This window comes from Neophocaena asiaeorientalis, unplaced genomic scaffold (assembly GCF_003031525.2).
Source record: "Neophocaena asiaeorientalis asiaeorientalis breed wild unplaced genomic scaffold, Neophocaena_asiaeorientalis_V1.1 scaffold432, whole genome shotgun sequence".
Lineage (NCBI taxonomy): Eukaryota > Metazoa > Chordata > Mammalia > Artiodactyla > Phocoenidae > Neophocaena > Neophocaena asiaeorientalis.
In genome coordinates, this window is record NW_020174549.1 from 1,237,838 (window position 1) to 1,261,291 (window position 23,454).

The window sequence follows — 23,454 nt, forward strand, 5'->3', positions numbered from 1 at the left end:
AAGGGTTACCAGGTTTAGCAAATAAAAATGCAAGATACTCAATTAAACTTGAATTTCAGATAAACAGTGAATAATCTTTTTTATTACATGTCTGGCTCATATAGTTTTGTATACCTTTTGTGCTGCATAATGTAGTTCTTTTTGGAAAATGCAGTTTGAATTATGGTAAAATGTACCAATTATTTAAGTGTGAAAGCATGAAGGTAATTTACCAAGAGGAGTGAGTTTTGTACTTTTCTGGAAAATCTAGTCTCAGGAAATTGCTTCTAGTTTAAAAAGGTTTTTTAATTCTTTGTGAATATTTGCTGATTTTAAAATGATCTTAGAGTTTTTGACCTTTGATCTTGTAGATCAGGGGTCATTAACTTGTGGTCCATGTACCAAATCTGGCCTGCCTCCTGTTTGTATGGGCTGCAAGCCAAGAATACTGTTTACATTTTTAAAGGGTTGGAAAAAAAATTAAAAGATGAATAAAATTTCCTGACATGTGAAAATTAGCATGTCTGTAAAATTGTACTGGAATCCAGCCACACCCATTTGTTGTCTATGACTGCTTTTGCACTACAATAGCAGAGTGGAATTGTTGCGATAGATTTGGCTCTTTACAGAAAACACATGCTGACCTCTGTTTCAGATCAGCTGTGTATTAATTCCACCTGTTTTATACTTTGTATCTTTGATGAAAATGCACGTAAGATTTTGGTCTATACCTCTGCTTTTATTTCATTTTGAAATAATAGCTTGTTGCGTTCTTTTCTCATAGTTACCAGTAAATTGAACATTATAACGTTTTAAATGTTAGACGTTGTCAGCAGGGAGATGATCATATATTATGTGTGTATTTCTTTTTCTACACCGCTCAGAGTCTGATGAATAGCAGTAAAGAAGAGATGCGTGAACTGGCAGCATTGTTTTATTCTGTGGTGGTATCTACAGTGTCAGGAAACGAGTTGAAGTCAATGATAGAACAGCTTGTAAAGACTACAAAAGACAATCATGTATGTTATCAGTTTTGTCTCTGTCCTTTTTTGTGGGAAATAGTTTTACAAAAGCATCTAATATATTTTTAGTTTTTGTGTTCTCACTTGTAAAGCGAACTCATAAATTTCTTGCCTTTATGATTGTAAAGATTAAATGAGATAGGTAATACGTGGATTCAGTCAGTTCAGTCAACAAATTTGAGTGCCTTGTATCTCATAGGCATTGTTTTAAGCTCTACGAATACGGCAGGGAGTGGATATATGAGAAGCTCTAGTAGTGCTTGGTGCTCAGAAATGTTAGTTCCTTTTTTCCTCCCCATCTACTGCCACCTCTCATTGCACCTGTCCTGTTAGGAAACACTGTTGAAACCATGTGCTTTCAAATATTTTATTTGCATTTGGAAGTTTTAGCAATTAGAAATAGGATCCGTTCATTGTATTTTGTTGGCAGTAGAGGAAAATTATGCTTGAAAGTTATGACGGTGTACTTACCTAGGTGTTATTTATAAGCTAGAAGAAAGTGTGGGTGCTTATAAGAGCATGCAATGGAGTCACCTCACCCATAGTTGGAGTTGGGTATGGGATTAAGGAATCTAAATCCAAGTGAGTCAGGACTCAGCTTAACTTCTCAGAATTCTGTGTTTGAAACTCAAGTTTTCTCTTGTTCCCTAACCTATTTATTAACATCCAGTGGAACCTCACATGATCACTTTATTCTTTGGCCTTATATTTTATTGGGGAGATGACTGTAGTAAACAGTTATTTCACTGCATTCACGCACATGTGAGAGAGACAGACATACGGTACTGTGTTGTTAAATCCAGAGCCCGGAGATACAGCACGGATCCTTGCTTGCATTGGGATTCACAGTAGGAAGATATTTGGCTAAGAAGAAAATGAAAATGGCAGAGCAGCAAGACGTGGAGACAAATGCTGATTTTCTGCCCGAACAAGAGGAACTCATTCAGAGTGCCACAGAAACTATCGGTAATTAATGTGTTTATGCTGATTTGGATGTCCGCATAAGTAGGTTACAGTTTTTTTGAATTAGGTTAAAATTTATTGTAACATTTTAATTTCTTTTTGTAGCATTGCACTCTAAATACACGAGGTTTTTCCACAAAATCTTGATGCTGAATAAATTCTTTGTTTTTAATAACAATGCAAGTACTCTAGTTTTTCTATATATATATATTTCTATATGTTTCTATTTAACAGAGATGATTCCATTATGGGAAAAATTGTAAACATTAAGAAAGGACATGACTCTGGTGTTTTATTAGTAAAGAAATGCTAACAGATTATCAACTGGAAAATATGTTTGTAGACTTTGATTTTGGTTTGCTGTCTTTAAAAAAATCTTGAGTGCATTACTGGTTGCTTTGGATTCCAGGGGTGATGATGTAAAATTCTTTTGTGTGTAAATGTGTTTACAGGCTCATTTTTGGACAGTACATCACCCCTCCTGGCAATTGCCGCCTGTACAGCCCTGGGTGAAATTGGCAGAAACGGTCCACTCCCAGTCCCCAGTGAGGGGTCTGGCTTTACTAAGTTGCATCTTGTGGAAAGCCTGCTAAATAGAATACCCTCCAGTAAAGAAACAAATAAGGCAAGTCTCTTCCTTTTATCCTTCTTCTCTGAAGTTCTTTCTGTTCATAGATAAGTAAATGAATAAAAACAGAATCATAGTCAGGATAGATGGCATTACAGCTGGAGGAAGGACTGAATGTGAAAAAGAGTGGTAAAGAAGAAAGTCTTGGTGACTGTTTAATTTTGAGTTGGGGATGATTTGTGCACTGCTTTCGTGTGTGTACCGTTTGACCCAGTTACTCCAATTGAGGCCCATAACTGTTAAGATTTGGGTAAATATTAAACGCATCAGGTAATTCTTGTGTCATGCAAAAGGGGGGTAATAAAGTGTTAAATAGTTTAACGATTTTTGTAATTTCAGACCAAATCTAAATCTTAACTTCCTATACTTAGTTTGGTTTTAAGAAATCTGGGCATTCGTAAGCAGTGTGAGTAATCTCTGAGGAAAAGGACACTTACGTTTTTTTTAGTTTTAGATAAAAACTTTCATAGACTTTAAAAATTTTCTTTGGGATAAGAACACCTCAGTGTTGAAGTATAAGATGATTTAATGAACAGAAAAATCAGTTTACTACAAGTTTAATAAATATGTAATTTTATTCTTGATCTAGGGACTATTTAAAACTTTCTGAGATCACAGTAGTTTTTATTAGATGTTAGCAACTACTCATTACCATCCATTGTTGAGCACTTGCAATCTGCCAAGCATATGCTGAGTGCTTCACATGCATTAATTAATTGAATCCCCAGAAGATCTAGTAAAGTAGGTACAGTTGTCATCTCTGTTTTCAGAGATGAGGAAATAGCGTCACAGAGAGGCTAAGTAACTTGCCTGAGGTCACACAGTTGTAAAGGCTATTAAAATGGTCGAGCTGTGACTTGATCTTAGGTCCTCTGGGCCTAGAATCTACATTTATAACTGTTATTGCTTGTAGGATAATGAACTAGTTAAAGACTTTGTTCTTCCTTCTTTTGCAGCTGTGGACCCTTAATGAACTCAGTTTTATGTCTTTCTACCTCCAGTGTCTTATAGACATAATTCTGTAAAATTGGATACTTACAAAAAAAAAAAAATTGTGCTGATGCATTAGTTAGACAGACTCCCCTTCCCTGCTTTCTCATTTTGGAAACATTGTTTCTGGGACCAAGCTGTTATATACTTCATTTAAAAAAAAAAAAAATTCTGTGTTCTTCCAGATGAAAGAAAGAGCTATCCAAACACTGGGGTATTTTCCAGTTGGGGATGGAGATTTTCCTCACCAGAAACTCCTCTTGCAAGGTCTGATGGATTCTGTGGAGGTATTTATATTGCTATCTGGTTGTTAGTCATTCAAACAAAAGGCATTTTTCTTAACTTGGAATTTTGCGTGCTGTGAGGTTTTAAATTAAAACTTTATTCATTTATTCACCAAGTACTTACTGAGTACCATCTGTGGGTCCATCACTGTGGTAATCGTAGCATTGACTACATCACTTCTGTGGGGAAGTCCTTTTCTCATGATTTTTAAAAATAAATTTATTTATTTTTATTATTTTTGGCTGTGTTGGGTCATTGTTGCTGTGCGCGGGCTTTCTCTAGTTGTGGTGAGCGGGAGCTACTCTTCGTTGCGGTGTGCGGGCTTCTCATTGCAGTGGCTTCTCTTGTGGAGCACGGGCTCTAGAGTGCAGGCTTAGTAGTTGTGGCATGCGGGCTCATTAGTTGTGGGTCACGGGCTCTAGAGCACAGGGTCGGTAGTTGTGGTGCATGGGCTTAGTTGCTCCGCGGCACGTGGGATCTTCCCGTACCAGGGCTCGAACCCGTGTCCCCTGCATTGGCAGGCGGATTCTTAACCACTGCGCCACCAGGGAAGCCCTTCTCATCATTTTTGAGTAAAGCGTGGCGCAGTGTAGGTGGAAGGGGAAACGTACCTATTCAGCTAGATGTGGGGAGTGGGTGCCAGTGTTCTGGTTGCCCTTGAGTCTGATGACTTTGCTTCTGTCTTCTAGATAAATGTCCAGTGTGGTGGTGAAGACCTATAAGTAGACAACTGCTAGCCAATATGATGAGTGACCTAACACAGTCTGATGTGGCCCCTGATTGGGCCTTGGTTCTTGTCACTTACTCACCAGCCACTTTTGTTCACCAGCCTCTTAGTCCTTCTCTGCTCTGAGCTTTTGACAGACCCATGCTTCCTTCTTTCTCAGGTTGTTGCTATAGGTCTTTGAAAAGTTTCCTGACCCTTCAGACTAGAGTAGATTTCTTTATTTATTTGTGCTTTCATGCTGCTCCGTACTTTGCTTCACAACATTCATCACAGTTGCTAATTGCCCACTAGGCTGAAGGCAAAGGCTGTTTTGCACCCCCATCCTCACCCCCTTATAAAACAGGGGCCTGGCAGCGTAATTGGTAGTAGCAGGACCTCAAACATTTTTGGAAGCGTAACTGAATGAAGAGATGTTTGCGTGTAAGGCAGTGGACTCACGAAGGCGGGCGTGAGCACTTCTGTCTGGGGGAGCTGGTGCACGTTTTTTGGTGGCAAAGTCGCTGCTGGGCCTTGAAGGAAGAGAGGATGGAGAGAGGAGAGCTGTGGTTGAGGAATAAGGCAGCTGAGTGATAGAGCCGACATTAGGATGCAGGTCTCTGGATTCTTGATGGAGTATTTTTAAGGTGACATTTTTTGACAAGAAATTATAACCATATCTCATTCTCCCTGGATGTCACTGACATTGTAACGTCTTGGGGAAAAGCTTGTGATGTCTCCTTTCTCATCTTTTTTCTTTTTATATATCTATGATAGAGATGGGTTTCTTCCAGTTTTGTTTAAATGAATGAAGGTTTTCTCGGTTCTCAACTTGCTACTGAAGACATTATTTTAAGAGTTTAGAAGTACAGAACTATATGAAAAGTTTGAAACATGCTAGAGAGACTGAAGGAGGAGAATTTTAAAAAAGCAGGAATCAAGAGAAGCAAAATATCTTCACAGTCATCTAGGACAAAGTCCTAAAGGTTTTTTTTGTTGTTGTTTCTTTTGACTTTTTATTATGGAAAATTTCAAACATGCACAGAAGTAGAGAGAATAATAATATAATGATCCCTATTTACCCACTCTTTATTTCTAGAATATTTAAAGCAAAATATGGATATTATCTTCACAAATAGAGTTAGGGAGTTTTGTTTGTAATGCCAACTATGTTGTTATTAACATGTAAACAGGTAAAAACAGGGACATAAAATGACTCCCTAATACGGGATCCTCTGTGTTGAGATAACCTTTTCTCAGCTTAGAGTTGCCAAGAGAAACTTTGACCAGGAAAGCTGTAGGACTGAAGCCTTCAAATACTTTTTCTCAGAGTAGGAAGTGTGTGGTATCAGCACTTAACACCTCAGCAAGCCTAGAGCATTTAGTTGATTAAGCTTGGAAATGGCTAGACTGTTGTCTGTGTGCTTTACAGTGTTCTCCCAAAAGGCCCATATTCCCATACCCCTCATATTCTCTGTTCTTCATTCTCTTCTTACTCTCCTATTCTTAGGTCTTTTCTGATTCCCAGCAAACATTAGAGAAAAATGCCAAAGGGAGCTGAGGCTGGCCCAATTCCATATTAGTCAGTGGTTCATAATTGTGAGATGTGTCAACTTCTAAATCTGATTTTAAAAATTTGAGTATGTATAGTTTAGAATTTTTTAAACTTTCGATTTTTGAAACAATTCCAAATTTACAGTGTGGTTGTCAGAATAATGTAAAGAACTCCTGTATACCCTTTATCCAGACTTACCAAATTATAATATTTTACCATGTTTGCTTTGTCATTCTCTGGTTTTTTTCCTGAACCATTTGAGAGGAACTTGCAGATATCATGTAATATAAGCGTGCAGAGAGGAGGAGCTGTTAGTAAATGATAAAGGCTGCTGTTAAGGGTGCAGTTACTACCAATCAAATGTCTACTAGATGCTTTATGTACGTTAACCTCGTTTAATCCCTACAGCCTGACGAGGTGGATGATGGTATTATTTATGCTCATGTTACAAAGGACAGAGTTGAGTCTCAGAGTTTAAATAAGTGTATGTAGCTGGTGAGAAACAGAATTTCTACCAAGATCCATATGGCTTCACAGTCCATGCCCTTCTCCCCCAAGTAAATGGTTCCATTCTTCCAAAGATTAAAAATCCCTGCTTAGTGGTTCTCTGCTGAGGGTGAAGAGTGCAACACAGACTTGGGAAAAGATCCTCAAGTCATTCTTGGGTTCTCCGTTCCCTCACCCTGCCTCACTTTCCAACCATCCTGTTAGCTGAGAGCATTGCAGGCAAAAGCGTGAAAGCAAAGCATGCCGAGAAACAGGACAGTAAGCAGGCTTTTTGTGGAAACGGATGTTTTGGGGCAATGTTCTCTCTGACTCCTCACTTTTGTCCCCTTCATTGCAGGCCAAGCAGATAGAGCTTCAGTTCACTATCGGCGAAGCCATCACCAGCGCTGCGATAGGAACTAGTTCTGTGGCCGCCCGGGATGCCTGGCTGGTGGCTGAAGAAGAATATACGCCCCCTGCCGGTACCATATAGTCAGCTAATCAGTTTATTACCACCAAGTAACCCTCTTCTGTTCTTGTTATCACCTTTGAGCAAAAGAAAAAAATGTATACATTCCATTTTAACTCTCTTTCCAATATTTATATATGTATTTATCAGTTTGGCTCAGTCGAGAAAGATAGTTGGTTAAAGGAGACTGAGCACAAAATGAATGAGAACTGTTTCTTTAGTCCTTTGGCAAAGCAGGCCAGGGGGGTTAGCTATCGATTACCTTCAGACTTGTGCTCTATTCTTGAGGATTGGTGTGGTTAGCCAGTGTTAGAGGTTGAGGCCTAGCAGTTTCCAAGTTTTGTGTCCCCTAATCCTTTATCACACAGTGCAGGTCATGCAGCAGGTGCCTCTTCACTAAGTCCCTCTGGCTTTTAGTGACCACATAGGTGAAGGGGCATGCGTTTTCTGATGACATGTTACAGGTACTGTGATTTCACATGTCTCGTATGCTGTGAACATCCTACAGGGCACAGGATGGCTCTCCACAGCAGAGTGTCCTGCCAACCTCAGTAATGCCAAGGTTGAGGAACTCTGAAGTGACAAAGGAAAGGAGAACAATGGCGTAGTAGCTGGAGGAGGAAAGTGAGGTTAATAGAGGTTGGTTTGCCTGTTAGTTTTTAGATGGAGATGGGAAAGATACGGTAGAGAAAGAAAAATTGCTGACACCAGAAGGAATGGGGATAATTAAAAAAAATTAAGACATTGTAAATTAACTATGCTCCAATAAAAATTTACAAACAAACAAATAAAAGAAAAAATATTTATTTTAAAAACTCCATGTGCAATTAAGGTCTAAAAGGAAATATAAAGGAAGAGAAATACTTTTTTTTCCTGCTGTCACTGTTTAAATGAGTAAAATTACATTAATCATATGAGTATTAAAAAAACTTAAGACAGATTTTTAAAAAGAGAAGTTTTAGGTTCAGAGCAACATTAAGAGGAAGGTGCAGAGGTTTCCCACACCCTCTACCCCTACACATGTCTAGCCTCCCCCATGATAGTGATAATTTTTCATTCTAGGGAACTAAAGTTATCTGAGTACCTTTGAAATGTTATTTAGTTTATGCTAGGTTCTGAAATGAATGATTATCAGTTCCTTCAGCAATTTATTTAAACACCGTAATCATTTAGATCTTAATATGTTGTAGGATTGTTGTATTGAGTAAATGTTGATTAAAATTTTATCTTTTTCAGGGAGCTCTGTTCAGTTATGTTAATTGCTTCTTTTATCATTCTTTCCCTTTCCCTAGGAGCTAAAGTTAATGATGTGGTCCCCTGGGTGCTGGATGTGATTTTAAATAAACATATCATCAGCTCCAACCCACATGTGAGGCAAGCAGCCTGCATCTGGCTCCTTTCCCTTGTGAGGAAGCTAAGTACCCATAAAGAAGTGAAGGTAAGCCATTCTGTAAATGTGGTCCAGCTCTGTTGGAAACTGTTTATGAAGTATTTATAATAGAAAGGTGGTAGGAGGGGAAGTGTATGAGGGTGAGGGCCACTAACCAGTAACACATATTTTGAAATAAGCTATACATGAAGGAATGAAGGATGGTACCTGATATACATGGGCTGGAAGATGATTCTTAAGTTGAAGGTACAATGTCGGAGGAAGTGGTGAGGATGGGGGAGGCTCAGACTGTGTGCGTTAGACCACCTGTAAGTGCCACAACCTTCAGGTAACTTGGCCACCTTCCAAGATGAGGGCACAGCAGGGTTTGTGACTGCCTCTGGTCGTGAGACCTCACCGGGGTCGTGTACCCTGAGAGCAAGATTTTTATTCTCCCAAGGAGGTAGAGTTTCAGTGTTCTGAATGCCGTTTTTCTTCTTTCAGTCTCATCTTAAAGAAATTCAGAGTGCATTTGTTTCTGTTTTGTCAGAAAATGATGGTAAGTAATTGGTAAATATTTGATTTCCAGACTTCTTTAAACTTGTATTTTTTTTGGTTTGTTTTTGCGGTACGCGGGCCTCTCACTGTTGTGGCCTCTCGCGTTGCGGAGCACAGGCTCCAGACGCGCAGGCTCAGCGGCCATGGCTCACGGGCACAGCCGCTCCGCGGCATGTGGGATCTTCCCGGACCGGGGCACGAACCTGTGTCCCCTGCATCGGCAGGTGGACTCTCAACCACTGCGCCACCAGGGAAGCCCTAAACTTGTATTTTAAATTTTGAAAAACCTGGATTAATGAACGTAAAAGAAGGCTACAGGAAACTTGATTCTTAATGTATTTATTTATTCATTAGATCAGTTTTGCATTTAAAAGTAGAGCCGAGGCCTTCCTTAACTCATACTTGTACCAAATAATAGCTTTTTTCTCTTAATACTTAGAATTCCTTTTCTCTTTGTGATTTAAGCCAGGAGAGAGTGCAAATATTTGTTAGACATTTAAATAGTAGCTTTGTTTTATTAATTGTTTTAAACATGTGGTCTTATGTTGACTTTTCATTTAAAAAATTGCTCGTGGGCATCCTTAAATCCTGTGATTACCTCTCACGTGTGTGACGTGCCTCCACTGACCCTTTGTCACCATGCACTGCACACTAAGGCCCAGCAGGGTTGACTTGGCTTGTGAGTTGGATGTTCTGTGAATGTAGTTCTCATTTACAGAGACTTGCTGGTGTCATGTCCACTCAGATGATTTAGTATGTTTTTAACAAAATAGGCAGGTTGATTATGTTTTCATATCTTTACTTTGATATAATTTTGGGTTAATGTTACAAGTTTAACTTTTTTTTAACTTGATGCCCAGAGGACAAATTTTTCTTAATATTGTTTTGTCTGACTTCTGTGTAGAACTTAGCCAAGATGTTGCCTCAAAAGGCCTTGGGTTGGTGTATGAACTGGGCAATGAACAAGATCAACAGGAGTTGGTTTCTACTCTTGTAGAAACACTGATGACTGGCAAAAGGTACAGTGAACTTGAAAATTTCAGATTTGAACACACAGGGCAAGTTTTGCACATACTGAGAATATGAAGTGGAGGAAGGAAAGTTCAGCTTGTGATTTTCCTGTTTATTAAGCCTTTTCTAAATTGCAAATCATCAATTGTTATGCTATGGATAGCAATTTAATTATCCAGTGTATACTGTTTAGAAACAGGCCAGTAATTCAGGCTTCGAAAATTGAATGATCTTGGGACAGGTAAAGCATTGGATTACAGAAGTACCGTAATTACTGTTGGCTAAATGGAATGAAGGTGTGGAGAGGAAGTGTGTCATGCAGGTCTGATCTGTGAAGAGGAAGAGGCGGGCAGTCATTCTCGTAATTGGTTTCTGCTTTATGTTACTTCCTTGTAGGAAGAATAGTTCTCAATGTGTGACCACATTTAACTCAGTATAACTTTATGTGGGATGTCTTTTATATCTATTTGTTCTTCCTAGACTTCATTTTACAAAATTATCTGGCTGATGGGAAGGGTTAGTTGACTTTTACATCTTGCACACTGTAGATACTTGATAGGGAATTTGATTTTATCAGTTTACAGATGAAATGTATGCATTAGTTGAATGGTGGTATGAAAAATTCGAGGCTAATTTAAATTCTTGGTGTTGTTTTTGTTTAGAGCTAAGCATGAAGTTTCTGGAGAGACAGTGGTGTTTCAAGGAGGAGGCCTTGGCAAAACCCCTGATGGGTAAGTGTGCCAGATCCATTGGTCAGTCACTGTAGACATCTTCTCTCCGTTGGGAAGGGTGCTCACCAGGTTGATTTCCAGCCTCGTGGGAGGTGTTGTGTGTTAGTGGAAGAAGAAAATGTCAGTGAAAAAGCCTAGTGTTTTAGATTGGGTTTCCTGGGGGAGCAGACTGAGATGGAGGTGTGTGTGCTGGAAGTTTATTGAAGGGTGCCTGGAGTCGTCACCCTGGGGGACTGAGGAGGCAGGACAGGTCCGGTGGCCGAGGAGGAGGTGACCTGCTGCCCGCTTACGAGACCGTGACCCGTCACGGAGCTCTGGGACTGGGCTGGGAGGGCCTGCAGGGAGGTCCTGCTCTGTATCCCCTCCTCAGGTCTTTTCACGCCCTCAGTGACTAGCCGTTGGTGGTGGGCTGCTCTCGGGGAGGACCTGACCTTGGACTGAGGGCAGTTCTGTCAGCTCCCAGCCAGCGGGTCCTCAGGGAGGAATCAGCACGCACTGCACCTAGGTTTTTGGAGGGGCATCTCTACTTGGTGCTTTGGAGTCCACCAGCTTGGCATTTCAAATTAATTCATAGAGCCTTACCTCTTTTGTCTTATCACTATTCCGTCATGGTTGTACTGTTGCTTTTCCTCTGAAAACCCTCAGGTCCAGCTGCAGCTTGTTGGGCCTTGCTGGGGAGTCCCCAGAGCCCTGCCTCAGGCTATCTCTCCCGTAGCTCCATGTTTTCACACTGAAGTTGTTTCATTCCACTTACCCTCCCTCTAGACTCCCTCTGAGTTTTAAAAGAAGTGCTCACTTTTCACAAAATAATGAAAAAGATCAGGTAGTTGAGCAAATACAGAGAGAAGTTAACAGGACTTGAAGAAGTTGTTATCAGGATTGGGACGCTGTAGCTTAGAAAAGGTGTAGGGAAGACAGAAGTTGTCTTCAGACGGCTCTCAGGATCCTGAGAGAGACTGGTGCACAGTGTACCGAAGAATTATTGCTGTCTCCTGAGGTGATGAGGGCTCCACCCTCATAGGCATCAGAGGTGCCTTAGGTCATTTACCAGCCATTGCTGAGAATTGAAGTAGGCGACTTTTTATATTCTCGTCACCCTGGTTCTCTGCCTCTGTGGTAATGAGATAACGCAATATTGGAAATCGAGCGAAAACATAATTTTAAAATGTCCTAGCAATATTGGTAATGTAATTTTTAATAGTCTGGAGGTGGAGAGATACATTACAGCATACTTTTTCATTTTTGTTTTCAAGCCAGGGCCTCTCTACTTACAAGGAGCTTTGTTCTCTGGCAAGTGATCTTAGTCAGCCGGACCTGGTGTATAAATTTATGAATCTAGCCAACCATCACGCAATGTGGAACTCTAGGAAGGTAAGTGGCTATTGCTGGACATTTTATTTTTTTCTTCCCTCCAAATCAAACCTCCTGTCGAGTTCAGGACAACTGTTATACAGTATGTTTTGTAAAAGTCTGTGATTAGAGAGATCTAGATCACCACATAGCTGCTATTACTGATTGGTAAAGCTGGACACCCAGTAAATCAGGCTCTATTCAGGGACAAGGACAGGAGGAAGAATTTTGTGATACTTCATATGTGGATATTATATCTGAGCCACTTTGTTATTATTTTTTTAGGGTGCTGCTTTTGGTTTTAATGTAATTGCTACCAGAGCTGGAGAGCAGCTAGCTCCTTTCCTGCCTCAACTAGTTCCTCGTCTTTATCGTTATCAGTTTGATCCCAACCTTGGCATTCGACAGGCCATGACAAGTATTTGGAATGCGCTGGTCACTGACAAGTCAATGGCAAGTATCTGTGAACCCTTGTCCCAGGTTACACATGGCATGTAAACTCATGCTCTTCTTCCTTACTACTTTGTGTACTTTTTTGTTTAAACAAACAGACTTTCTTTCATCCCTTGCTTTCTTCCTTCTTTCAAGGTATCAGAGATGCTCATGGCAACATTTTTTGAAATCTCAAAAATGGAAACAATCTAAATGTCCATTGGGTGGATGGTTAAGGAAGTGGCAGTGTATCCACACAAATGGAAAACTGTATGTCGATAGTTAACCACTGATGTAGTGGAGAACAGGTTGTGGTTCTTGCCTTCAAGGAGTTCATGTAGTTGGGGAGGTAGATAAGGAATCAGGCAATTACCATATTTGGTTTTTTCTCATCTGGCTGCTTCTCATATTCTCCTTCACTGTTAGATACTAGGATTTCTCAGGGCTTGCCTCTGAGTACCATTGACTCTCTCTACTTTCTCTTTTTAGATGAGCTCCTCAGTTCCAGGGCTTATGTGTCATCTTGATTGTGATGGTTCCCAATCCTTACTTCTGGCCCAGGCACGACTTGTGCTCCTGACTTGTCTATCTCACTGCCTGCTTGACATTGTCACTTGGATGTTGTTTCAAGATACCTTAGACTTAATATGTCCAGAACGGGACTTAAAAAAAACAAACTTCCCCCTCTCTTCTCCTCAGCGTTCATTCATTTACCCCAGCTGGGGTAATGGGCATCATCCTTGATTATTGTCTGTCTCACCCTCACCCTCAATTGAATCCAGTAGCAAATTCTGTTGATTCTGCTTCCAAAGTATTTCTCCCTCCCTCCCTTCCCTTCTTTCTCTTTCTTTTTCTCTGTTTCTCTCTTTCTTTCTCTCTCTCTCTTTTTCTCTTTCTTTCTTCCTTCCTCCCTTCCTCCCTTCCTCCCTTCCTTCCACTGTGTGGTTTGCGGGATCTCAGTTCCCTGACCAGGGATCAACCCGGGCCCACAGCAGTGAAAGTGCTGCATCTTAACCACTGGATCTCCAGGGAATTCCCTCCAAAGTATTTCTTGAATCTATTCTCTTTTTTCCTTATTCCTCCCTGATGAACAGGTTGTCATCTTTCTCTTCTCTTTGCCTTCTTTCATTTAATTACCGATAGTAAAAGTGATTTTTAAAATGCAAATTGGATTGCATTTTGGGTTAAAATCCTTTGTTGGCTTCCTAGTTCACTTTAAATAAACCCCATGACCCTTACCCTGTCTTTCCATGCCTGGGCATGATGCAGCCCTTTCCTGTCTCCAGTCTGATGCTGGTGGGCACTGGAGGGTTCCACCTTGAGGGTTCAGTGAGTTCTCTTTGCTCTAGGAGAGTACTTGGTACCACTGGGTCAACTTGAGATCTAATAGGTCGAGTTCAGGGCCCAGGCTTAGGCTCGTGAGATGTGAGTGTCACTTCTGTGTGAGTGGAAGGTGAAGCCACAGATGTGGATGAGATCACTATGGAGACTGTCTAGAGACATGGACGTAGAAAGACATCAGTTTCTTAAATCTTAGGTGAGTTATTTCCTCCCTGTCTTGGTTTTTTTAAATGTAAGTGAGGATAACAAAACCTCTCCTACCTACAAGAGTAATAGTGGAAAAGCCATAACTCTTGAAGTTCTTTGGATTAGCATAAAAAGGGAATCTACTATCGGTGTGTGTAGTTATTACCAAATGGATAAGTGTATATCAAAACTAAAGAGGCTTAAAAGATTAAATTCGTCTTCATTCTGAACAATCAAGTGCTTCTTTATGTGCCAGACATGGTGCAGGCTACCAGGGAGGGAAGGACAAGTGAGACACTGTCCCTGCCCTCGAGGTCTCAGTGTGAGGGGGCAGGACAGTTACTGTGCTGTCTGATACAATGTGCTTAAGCAGGTGCCGTGGGAACATAGGGCAGAGTAGGCCAGTCCTGTCTGCGAAGGTGATGCCTGATTTGAATCTTGAACAAGTAGGAGATGGAAGAGGTAGAGGTAGTGTGTGCTAGGGAGTGGAGGTGAGACAGGACATATAAGAACTTGGGAGCTAGATGGTCCCAGGAGGGCTTCGTATCCACGCCTGGGTGATTGGACTTTATTCTCATGCACTGAGGAAAATAAGAGGATCACGTTTGCATTTCAGGATGATCAGCTGGGCAGCTTTCAGCAGCTAAAGTGGGGAGAGAGTTGTGGACTGAGAGGCCTAGGGAGACACTTAGGCTGTTACGTACAGAAACACAGTGTGGTAGAGATGAATCATTTGATTATTGATGGATTTTGCGTTCTCAGTTTTATCCTTTTGCTTTCATTAGGTGGATAAGTATTTGAAGGAAATTCTTCAAGATTTGGTTAAGAATCTAACCAGCAATATGTGGCGAGTTCGAGAATCCAGGTACCATTTTTGGAAATATAAGACTAGTCAAATAAAACGGAATTTTTTTTCCCTTCAAATTTCCAAGTTTTATACTTTGTGCAAAAGGAATAAGTTAAAACCACTAAAAAGCATATTTCTGGTTGGGTTAGACAGTTAATGATATTTAAGCTCTAGTCAGTGGTTTTCCTAAGTTGTCTTAATTTTTGTAAGTATGAAATAACAGAAGTAGATCACTTGTTAAATTAGACATCAAGATACATTTATATACTCTCATGACTTTGTAGGGTAGCATTTATTTATACATATATAATTTATGTTTATTCAGTGCCTGCTATATGCTTGGCAGTGTGCTAGGCCCTGGAGGTATATTGGTAAGTAAAAAATGATGTATCATCTTAAAGAGATTATATTATAGTTGTGGGAAATAGACATTTGATGAGTGTACATGCCATATGCCTGGGGTATATTTGAGGCACCAAGCAGAGAGTAGTCATTGCCGATTTGGGGTGAGGGGGTTAAGACTAGAAATATAAGCAGAATCCATATTCTTGTTTGATATGAATGTTTCATAGTAAAATATTGAGCTTTCTTGATCATATATTTGAAACCAAATTGTTTATTTTCAGCTGTTTAGCTCTGAATGATTTATTGAGAGGAAGACCCCTAGATGACATCATTGATAAACTTCCAGAAATTTGGGAAACTCTCTTTAGAGTACAAGATGATATAAAGGTACTATATACATAAATCTGCATTTATTTATAGAATAGCATAAATTGGAATTGTTAAAATATGTATGTTACATATTTCAAAATTCAATATCCAGACAATTTGTTTTAAAAGACCAGAATTTTCCTCCAAAGTTTCAGTTTTGTTTTTTTGTTTTTTTTTTTTTTTTGCGGTACGCGGGCCTCTCACTGCTGTGGCCTCTTCCATTGAGGAGCACAGCCTCCGGACGCACAGGCTCAGCAGCCATGGCTCACGGGCCCAGCCGCTCTGCGGCATGTGGGATCTTCCCGGACTGGGGCACGAACCCATGTCCCCTGCATCGGCAGGCGGACTCTCAACCACTGCGCCACCAGGGAAGCCCCAAAGTTTCAGTTTTGATGTGTCTGTGAAGTGGCAAGTTTAGGTATCTTTAGATCTAAATTTAATTAAAGTTAAAAAAAAAAAAAGAAAAAAGGGTAACTACTGCCTGATTTTCTTTTAGTAGCGATCTTGTGATGCTGTTGTGAGGAACAAATAACAGTTCAGAAATAATCCAAAATAACTCTACTTAGATCAGCTTCGTAAGTTGGATCAGTCATTCCCAAATAACGTGACCAGTTTCTCTTTTGCCTCGGCAGTCTAAATTTAAAATTTTCTCATCTTACCATTAAAATTAGGCACTTCAGTTTTTTGCTTTATTCGTCGGAGTTCTTTTTAAGTCTTTCAGAATCTTCACATAAATCTCTATATATTTGCTTTTATAATACATTTAGTTTCTAAACTGTTATACTTAATATCCATATTTTTGTAAGGTCAAAATAGGTTGTATCTAATTTAAAAAACAGTAGTATGGAATGGTAGTATGTTCCTTGACGGGCAAAGAGCCTAGTGAAACACCATTTTTTACCTAGTAATGAAAGTAGGATTTTCCACCAATTTGTGTAGATTTGGAGGCAGTTTACATACACATTTTGGGGTAGATGAGAAGGAAACTCTGACGTTGTATAATGTCATATTTTTCTCATTTTTAGGAATCTGTACGAAAAGCAGCAGAACTAGCTCTGAAAACGCTGAGCAAGGTGAAAACTCTAGTCTTATACTGGGAGGTGAAGTGGGGCAGGATTCTATGTGACAGTGAAAATTATGACTTATTTTTTTGTCATATAAAGTGACATTTAGTTGCACTGTAACTGGCTTCATGTTACAGCCCACTTCTTAACAATAAATGGGAAACTGGTTGCTATTACATTAGAAAGCTAGTATTTTTAACAAAGTGTGTCTCTGGGCTGTTTAAATGGAGAGCTTTCCTAGGCCTTTATATAAGATAGGACTTTCTCTTGACCCTGAAGTACACATTACATTTAGATCAAGCAACATCTATTCTCTTTATTATTGCTACGTTTATATGTTAATCTGCCTTTCATACTTATGAAGTTGGCAACCTTTTTTTGTCTTTTGCGGTACGCGGGCCTCTCACTGCTGTGGCCTCTCCCGTTGCGGAGCACAGGCTCCGGACGCGCAGGCTTAGCGGCCATGGCTCACGGGCCTAGCCGCTCCGCGGCATATGGGATCTTCCCGAACCGGGGCACGAACCCATGTCCCCTGCATCAGCAGGCGGACTCTCAACCACTGCGCCACCAGGGAAGCCCTGGCAGCCTTTTTGAAACTGGTTCCCCACTTGAACTTGATTTCGTGGTATATCAGGGCCTTCTAATGTATTAGAAGGTTTTAAATCCAAGTGTTTCTTATTCCACATTTGTGTTCTTGACCTCTGTGTTATGCTGCCACCCAAAGTTATTGATAGTAATACCTTAAGCATTCTTCAGAGTGCTTTCTAAACATTTTCTCGTTTCATCTTCAACTGTTTCCTGTTTCACAAATTAGAAGACCAAAGCTTAGAAAGTAAAATGCATTACCAAATTTTCTGTTTAGTTATTGGCAGACATAGGACTCAATCCCAGATCATGAGATCTTCTTTTTCTTCCTGTGATGTCGTAGAAAGTAGAGTCACTTACCCTTTTCTATGGATATAGGAAGTAGGAAGTATTTTGTCAGATGAACGCGTTATTGGGTGAGAGGTCAGTGTCACTAATTTCCCTGCTCTTTGTATGTGAGGTTTGTGTGAAAATGTGTGACCCTGCCAAAGGAGCCGCTGGCCAGAGAACCATTGCTGTCCTCCTGCCCTGCCTTCTGGACAAAGGAGTGATGAGTCCTGTGACAGAAGTTCGAGCCCTCAGGTTTGAATCAGCTGATGAAATTGAATGCATTGGATTTACTTAGTTCTTAGCCACCCAGTAGAAATTGGGTTTCTTTGAATGTTAGATTCTTGAAAGAATGGAGAAATGAGTTGAGGAGAATCCAGTGGGGTGACCCAATAGCAAATGCGAGAAGTGGTGAGTCAGAACATTTTTGCAGAGACATTCTCATGGGAGCCTTGCTTTTGTCCAGCCTTCTGCCACTCTGCCTCAACCTTGAGTAAAGTGTGTTCTTTTCTTGTCATCGGCCTCTGCCCCCAGCAGGCACATCTTCCTGTTCTGCTATGCCTCAGGTCCTTGAGAGCTTGCTTGTTGGTTATACCACTTAGTAATGTTTCACAGATTATTATGTTTAAAATAAACTGTTTACCGCCTGTGAAATATTCAAGTAGTACACATTTAGATATATATGGCGCTTTTAAGTTAAAATCAGCAGTGAAGGATTCTTTTTTTTTTTTTTTAACCAGAGTGCTATCTGGGAACTTCATCTGTTCCATTTTTTATTTCACTCTTGAAATTAGCTCAAATTAATAGTACCAACACTATTTCATGGTAACTAAATAGTTGCTATGGGAAAGCTCTTCTCAGAAGGAGTCACCTAACAAATGCAAAGGAATGATAAAATTAGGATATCACCATTTTGCTGTCCTCACTAAGATACTCCAGGTAATGATCATAAGTGGCTCCCGAGTCCACTGGTAAAGGCTGACGGGAGGAGCATTATAATGGATGGTTGGTTCATGCTGACCAAACTTGAACCTGCTGTTCATTCTTTAACAGCACAAAAAAAGATAAGCATCTTGATGTGATGAGACAGGACATGTGAAGACCACCCGTGAAAGATTCTTGTTTTTAAAAAAATTGAACTGAACTTGATTTTAGCCTGCAGATCTGTATAAGCTACAGAGGAACCTCTTAAGTGACACCATCAGAACACAAATCAATAGCTTAAAAAAAAGAGGACGGAGAGAGCACTGTTGAAAAAGATTCAAGAAATGCAGTAAATTGCAATGTGTAGATGGACTCTGGATTCGATTTCGGCAAACCAACTCTTACGGACACTTGTGAAGCAATCAGGAAACTTGAATATTAGATGATATGAAAGAAATTCTTAATATTTTTTAGGTGTGAAATGGTATTTTGATTATGATAAAAGGTCTGGGTCTCTTCATGATACATGGAGAAGTTTAGTTAGGGAATACGCTTCAAAATACTACAGTGGCAGGGGGTAAAGTATATGAATGGTCTGTATGTATGGTGGATGCCTAAGTGAGACAGAATTGGCCAAAGGTTGCTGCTTGTTGAACTGGGTGGAGAGCATACAGAATTGCATTTATGATTCTCTTTACTTTCATATATGTGTGAAAATTTCTGTAATAAAAAGTAAAAACAAAAACCAAAAAAAAAACCAACACAGAGCTAAGGCCAGGCTCTGTACCCAAGGGAGTATGTTCCTTAATGCAATAAAGTGCAGAAACTCTTCATGATTAGACCTGTAGGGCTTCTTGCTTTGTTAGAAGGACTCAGGAGTTGTGTTTTGTGTGTCTGTAGCATTAACACCCTCGTGAAGATCAGCAAAAGTGCAGGAGCCATGTTGAAACCCCATGCACCAAAACTCATCCCAGCTCTGCTAGAATCCTTAAGTGTCTTGGAGCCTCAAGTTCTCAATTATTTGAGTCTCCGGGCTACAGACCAAGAAAAGGTGAGTTGACAACACAGCCATGTTGGTAATTATCATGAAGGGAGAGTCCTGTTAAGATACTCAACAGGCCTTCCAGGGTCCTTAGACAAACTCCATGACTCAGATGATACTTTCACCACTTTTGAAACAGCTCAGCTTCTATAACCACATGCAGTGTTTCTTTAGTGGGGGTGGAGAGGGCTCATACACTGTTATGTGAAGTGAATGAAGAATGACACTTCCGTCCAAAAAAATACATCAATACATTTATTTAACACGGTTTTTTGTACATGTTTGTTTATTTTCTAGGGGTTGGGTCTACACCCTCAGAGTCCTCCTATGGACCATTCCTGCTTTGCAAGTCAAGAGGATTTGTAGCTAGACTTTTGCATAGTCCCAAATTATTCTGCCCTTTAGGTGTACTGTAGTTCCCTAGTCTCTGATCAGAGTTTTGTTCTGTTTTTTTTAATTACAGGTGAAACATTTATTGTGAAAAGTTTAAAACAACACAGAAGAGTAGAAAGTATCCCCTAGGAGGCCCCTCTGCTGTGGCAGTACAGTGTCATTTCCTGAGGAGTCCTCACTGCCAGCAGTTCCTGGGTCTTTTTTCAAGTTCTTTTGTAGTCATAGGCTTCAAAATCAAACAAACATACTAGTTTTAAAATAGAATCAGACTGCAAATATTGTTCTGCAACTTGATTTTTGTTTTTAACAAAATACCATGTGTATATATGGATCTATTTCATTCTTTTTAGTGCATGCATAGTATTCTACAGTGAGATTATTTTGAACTTCAGTGTGAGAGATTTTGTGGCATCAGAAGTTATGAATGTTCTGTTTTCTCCACATCTTTGCCAACATTGAATAATACCAGTCTGATAAGCAAGAATCTCATTATTCTAATTTAGTTTCCTAGTATTAGTATTAGTGTTGTCCATTGTCTTTTCCTATTATGTTATCCATTTATAAATATTTCTTCTGTGAGTTGTATGTTTCTACTCTGTGTCTGTTTTTCACTTGTTTATGTTTTTACATTTGTCTTTATTAGAACTGTCAAACTCCTGTTATATGATTGTAAAAGTTTTCTCTCGGTTCACTATTTGGTTTTCAACTTACCTAAACTATTATATTCTAATCACTTACTCTGTTTTCCCTTTGCCTCTGATATTGCTGTTTCTTCTGCAGTCATCATTCTTTCCTCTTTCAGCAGTAATCTTGCCTTTCCTAGGTTCTCAGCTACTAGGTGTTGAGAATTAGGAAACAGAAATTCTAGTCCAAACTTTGCAGCCCTAGGCAAGTCACTTCTGTATGCCTGAGTTTTCTCACTTACTATGTCTGGATAGTGTCAACCTCTCCTGTACCATAGTTATTTGATTAAAATGCTATTGTATCAATAGATAGGAGGGTCCTTTATAAAGTTAAAACAATACATGTATAAAATTAAAAATCGTGTATTAGATAGAGAATTATTTAGTCTGTTTCTTTATTTAATGGAGGGAGAACCTGAGGCTCGAGAAGGCTGGATAACTTGCTCAGAGCCATACTATGTTATTTTCTAACTGCAGTTAATTTCTAACCGTTGTCTGCATTTCTCACTTACAGTGAGATGCTGCTTCTACATATATATGGTTGAGTGTAGAACAAAAGAAATTATTTAGACTTGTGTTTGAATTTGTTGTATCTATATATTATTTTTTAAAATATTCCTTAACTTGTCAGTAAAGCCCAATTTGAGTGTGTGGAGGTTCTTCTTTTATTTTGGCTGTGCCATGTGCAGCTTGTGGGATCCTAGTTCCCTGACCAGGGATCAAACCCATGCCCTCAGCAGTGAAAACCGCAGAGTCCTAACCACTGGGCCGCCAGGGAATTCCCTGGAGGTTCTTCTTAATTGATTGAATGTGCTTGCATTTGTGTTCTCAGGCTGCGATGGACAGTGCCCGACTCAATGCTGCCAAATCCTCTCCCATGATGGAAACAATCAACATGGTAAGTGCCTCACGTAATGAGAACATTTATGTTTGCTTACCTTAGAGTGTAATTGTTCAAAGTCTTCAGGTTACATTAAATGAAGTAGAGGTTTAAGGGATGAGTCAAGGCAGCTGTTGTGACTCTAGTTTTATTCTTAGTATAGTTCTTTTTTCTTTTCCTGTATTACTAAATGGAATACTTTCCCCAATACTAGATTGCATTAGTCCAGATTTGTGTTACACAGGAGAACAATATATTAAAAGGTCTGCCTATAAATCTGTATATCTTTTGGCCTGCCTATTTAGAAAGTTCGGATACTTGTCTCTGCCTGAGCATTGTTTCTGGGAGGACCTAGGAAGGTGTAAGCTGGAGGTGTTAGTGAAGTAGGAAGCATAAAAGGTAGGGAGAGAGAACTGAGCAATGTTGGTAGGTTGTTCAGTTAAAGGAAGGGGATTTGCAGAAAAGAGCTGCTTGGCACCAAGTTTCGAAATTCCAATGTTTCTGGAATCGTGGGTTAAAGAGTCTCTAAGGTCACAAAAGCCGACTCTGCTGTGCATGCCCTGGAGTGGTTAAATGAGAGCTTGTGAGCTACTGGAAATTGTTTTGATGGGCAGATCACAGGACTAGACAAGAGAAGAAGGAATTTTTTTAGTGCTTACTGGGGAACTATTACCAAAATATGGTCTAAGGATGTCTTCGTTGGATTATGAGGGCAAAAGAAAGCTTAAAGAAATAGGAATAGTTAGCAAGCACCTTATAGATATGCTCATCAGTAATAGAATATACGTCATTACATTTTCAAAAGTATAGTATAGCAAATTCAGCTAAGACGTCAACTTTAATCAGGTGGCTTGATAGGGCAGGCCCACGGAAGAAGGTCAGTTTTAATCTAGGTCTTTTACACTAAACATGGATTGTTAAAGAGGAAGTAGGCCCAGAGAGATCCTCTCTTCTTGGGTACTCTTTATTTATTTTCTCCTTTATAAATCAATGTTCTTTTATTATTTTTGTTTTATTTTTAATGTTGATCCACTGATGAATGGTTTTCTTGTTTGTAGTATAATGATTTTAACATTGAAATTGGAGCAAAATCAAACCAGTGGTTTTTGCACTTCATGTCAAAACCAGTTGGGTACATAGTTGACGTGGGCAGTTTTTAATTGAAGATGTGGTACTGACTTAATTATTTGCCAAGGTTAACTTTATATTTATTCTCTTCCAAAAGTGCCTGCAGTATCTTGATGTGTCGGTGCTGGGTGAGCTAGTTCCTAGGTTATGTGAACTGATCAGAAGTGGTGTAGGTCTTGGAACTAAGGTAAGCAAGTGTATTTTTCATAAGAGGAATTTGCATCTTCATTAGTTTGGGCCACAAAAATAGAACAGCCGTCATGTGTGAAATTCATTTTTTTTTCTTAAAACCTGACTTTATTTTATGTTAACTATTTTGTTTCTATGATTGCACTAATAACTTAAAACATGTAACTCATTCAGAATATAAAACATGTGACTTATATTCAGTAAACATTGTCTTACTTTTTTAGTGGAATCATTTCTGTCCCCTGGTTGCCAGGTACATGCCCTCTGGGTCCTCGTTCATAATCAGTTATTAGTGGAAATGCTCATCCAGTTACCAAGTCACGGTTGCTTAAGGTGGTGATGAGCATTTTTCACAGAGGAATCAGTAGGTATTTAGATGGAAAAATGTCTTCCTTTCCAAGATTTTTCAAGGATCAGATCCCACACCGTACACTTTGAAAACAAACAACTCACGTTTATTTCTCCTGACAAAATTAACATTTACTTATATTTTAAAATCTTAGCATTTATAGATCAGAAGAAAGTTAAAGGTTGTCCGTAAGTTTACCACCCATAGGTTAATTGCTGTTGATATTTTGAAATGTTTCCTTCTGGTCTCTTTCTGTGCATGTGTCTTCTAC

At 39.6% G+C, this 23,454-nt stretch overlaps 1 protein-coding gene across 2 annotated transcripts in view; it reads left to right on the forward strand.

Annotated features, from left to right (window-relative positions):
- The window catches only part of ECPAS (Ecm29 proteasome adaptor and scaffold), a 97,533-nt gene that overhangs the window by 62,051 nt on the left and 12,028 nt on the right, over window positions 1-23,454 (forward strand). For both annotated transcript variants that reach the window (XM_024757267.1, XM_024757268.1), the window contains 18 exons: window positions 864-998; window positions 1,805-1,967; window positions 2,417-2,589; window positions 3,768-3,869; window positions 6,970-7,093; window positions 8,373-8,518; window positions 8,954-9,008; window positions 9,912-10,026; window positions 10,681-10,749; window positions 12,003-12,120; window positions 12,385-12,552; window positions 14,844-14,923; window positions 15,532-15,637; window positions 16,645-16,692; window positions 17,729-17,850; window positions 19,420-19,570; window positions 21,470-21,535; window positions 22,743-22,832. In XM_024757267.1, coding sequence (XP_024613035.1) covers window positions 864-998; window positions 1,805-1,967; window positions 2,417-2,589; window positions 3,768-3,869; window positions 6,970-7,093; window positions 8,373-8,518; window positions 8,954-9,008; window positions 9,912-10,026; window positions 10,681-10,749; window positions 12,003-12,120; window positions 12,385-12,552; window positions 14,844-14,923; window positions 15,532-15,637; window positions 16,645-16,692; window positions 17,729-17,850; window positions 19,420-19,570; window positions 21,470-21,535; window positions 22,743-22,832 — 2,031 coding nt within the window. The remainder of the gene's footprint in view (window positions 1-863; window positions 999-1,804; window positions 1,968-2,416; window positions 2,590-3,767; window positions 3,870-6,969; window positions 7,094-8,372; window positions 8,519-8,953; window positions 9,009-9,911; window positions 10,027-10,680; window positions 10,750-12,002; window positions 12,121-12,384; window positions 12,553-14,843; window positions 14,924-15,531; window positions 15,638-16,644; window positions 16,693-17,728; window positions 17,851-19,419; window positions 19,571-21,469; window positions 21,536-22,742; window positions 22,833-23,454) is intronic.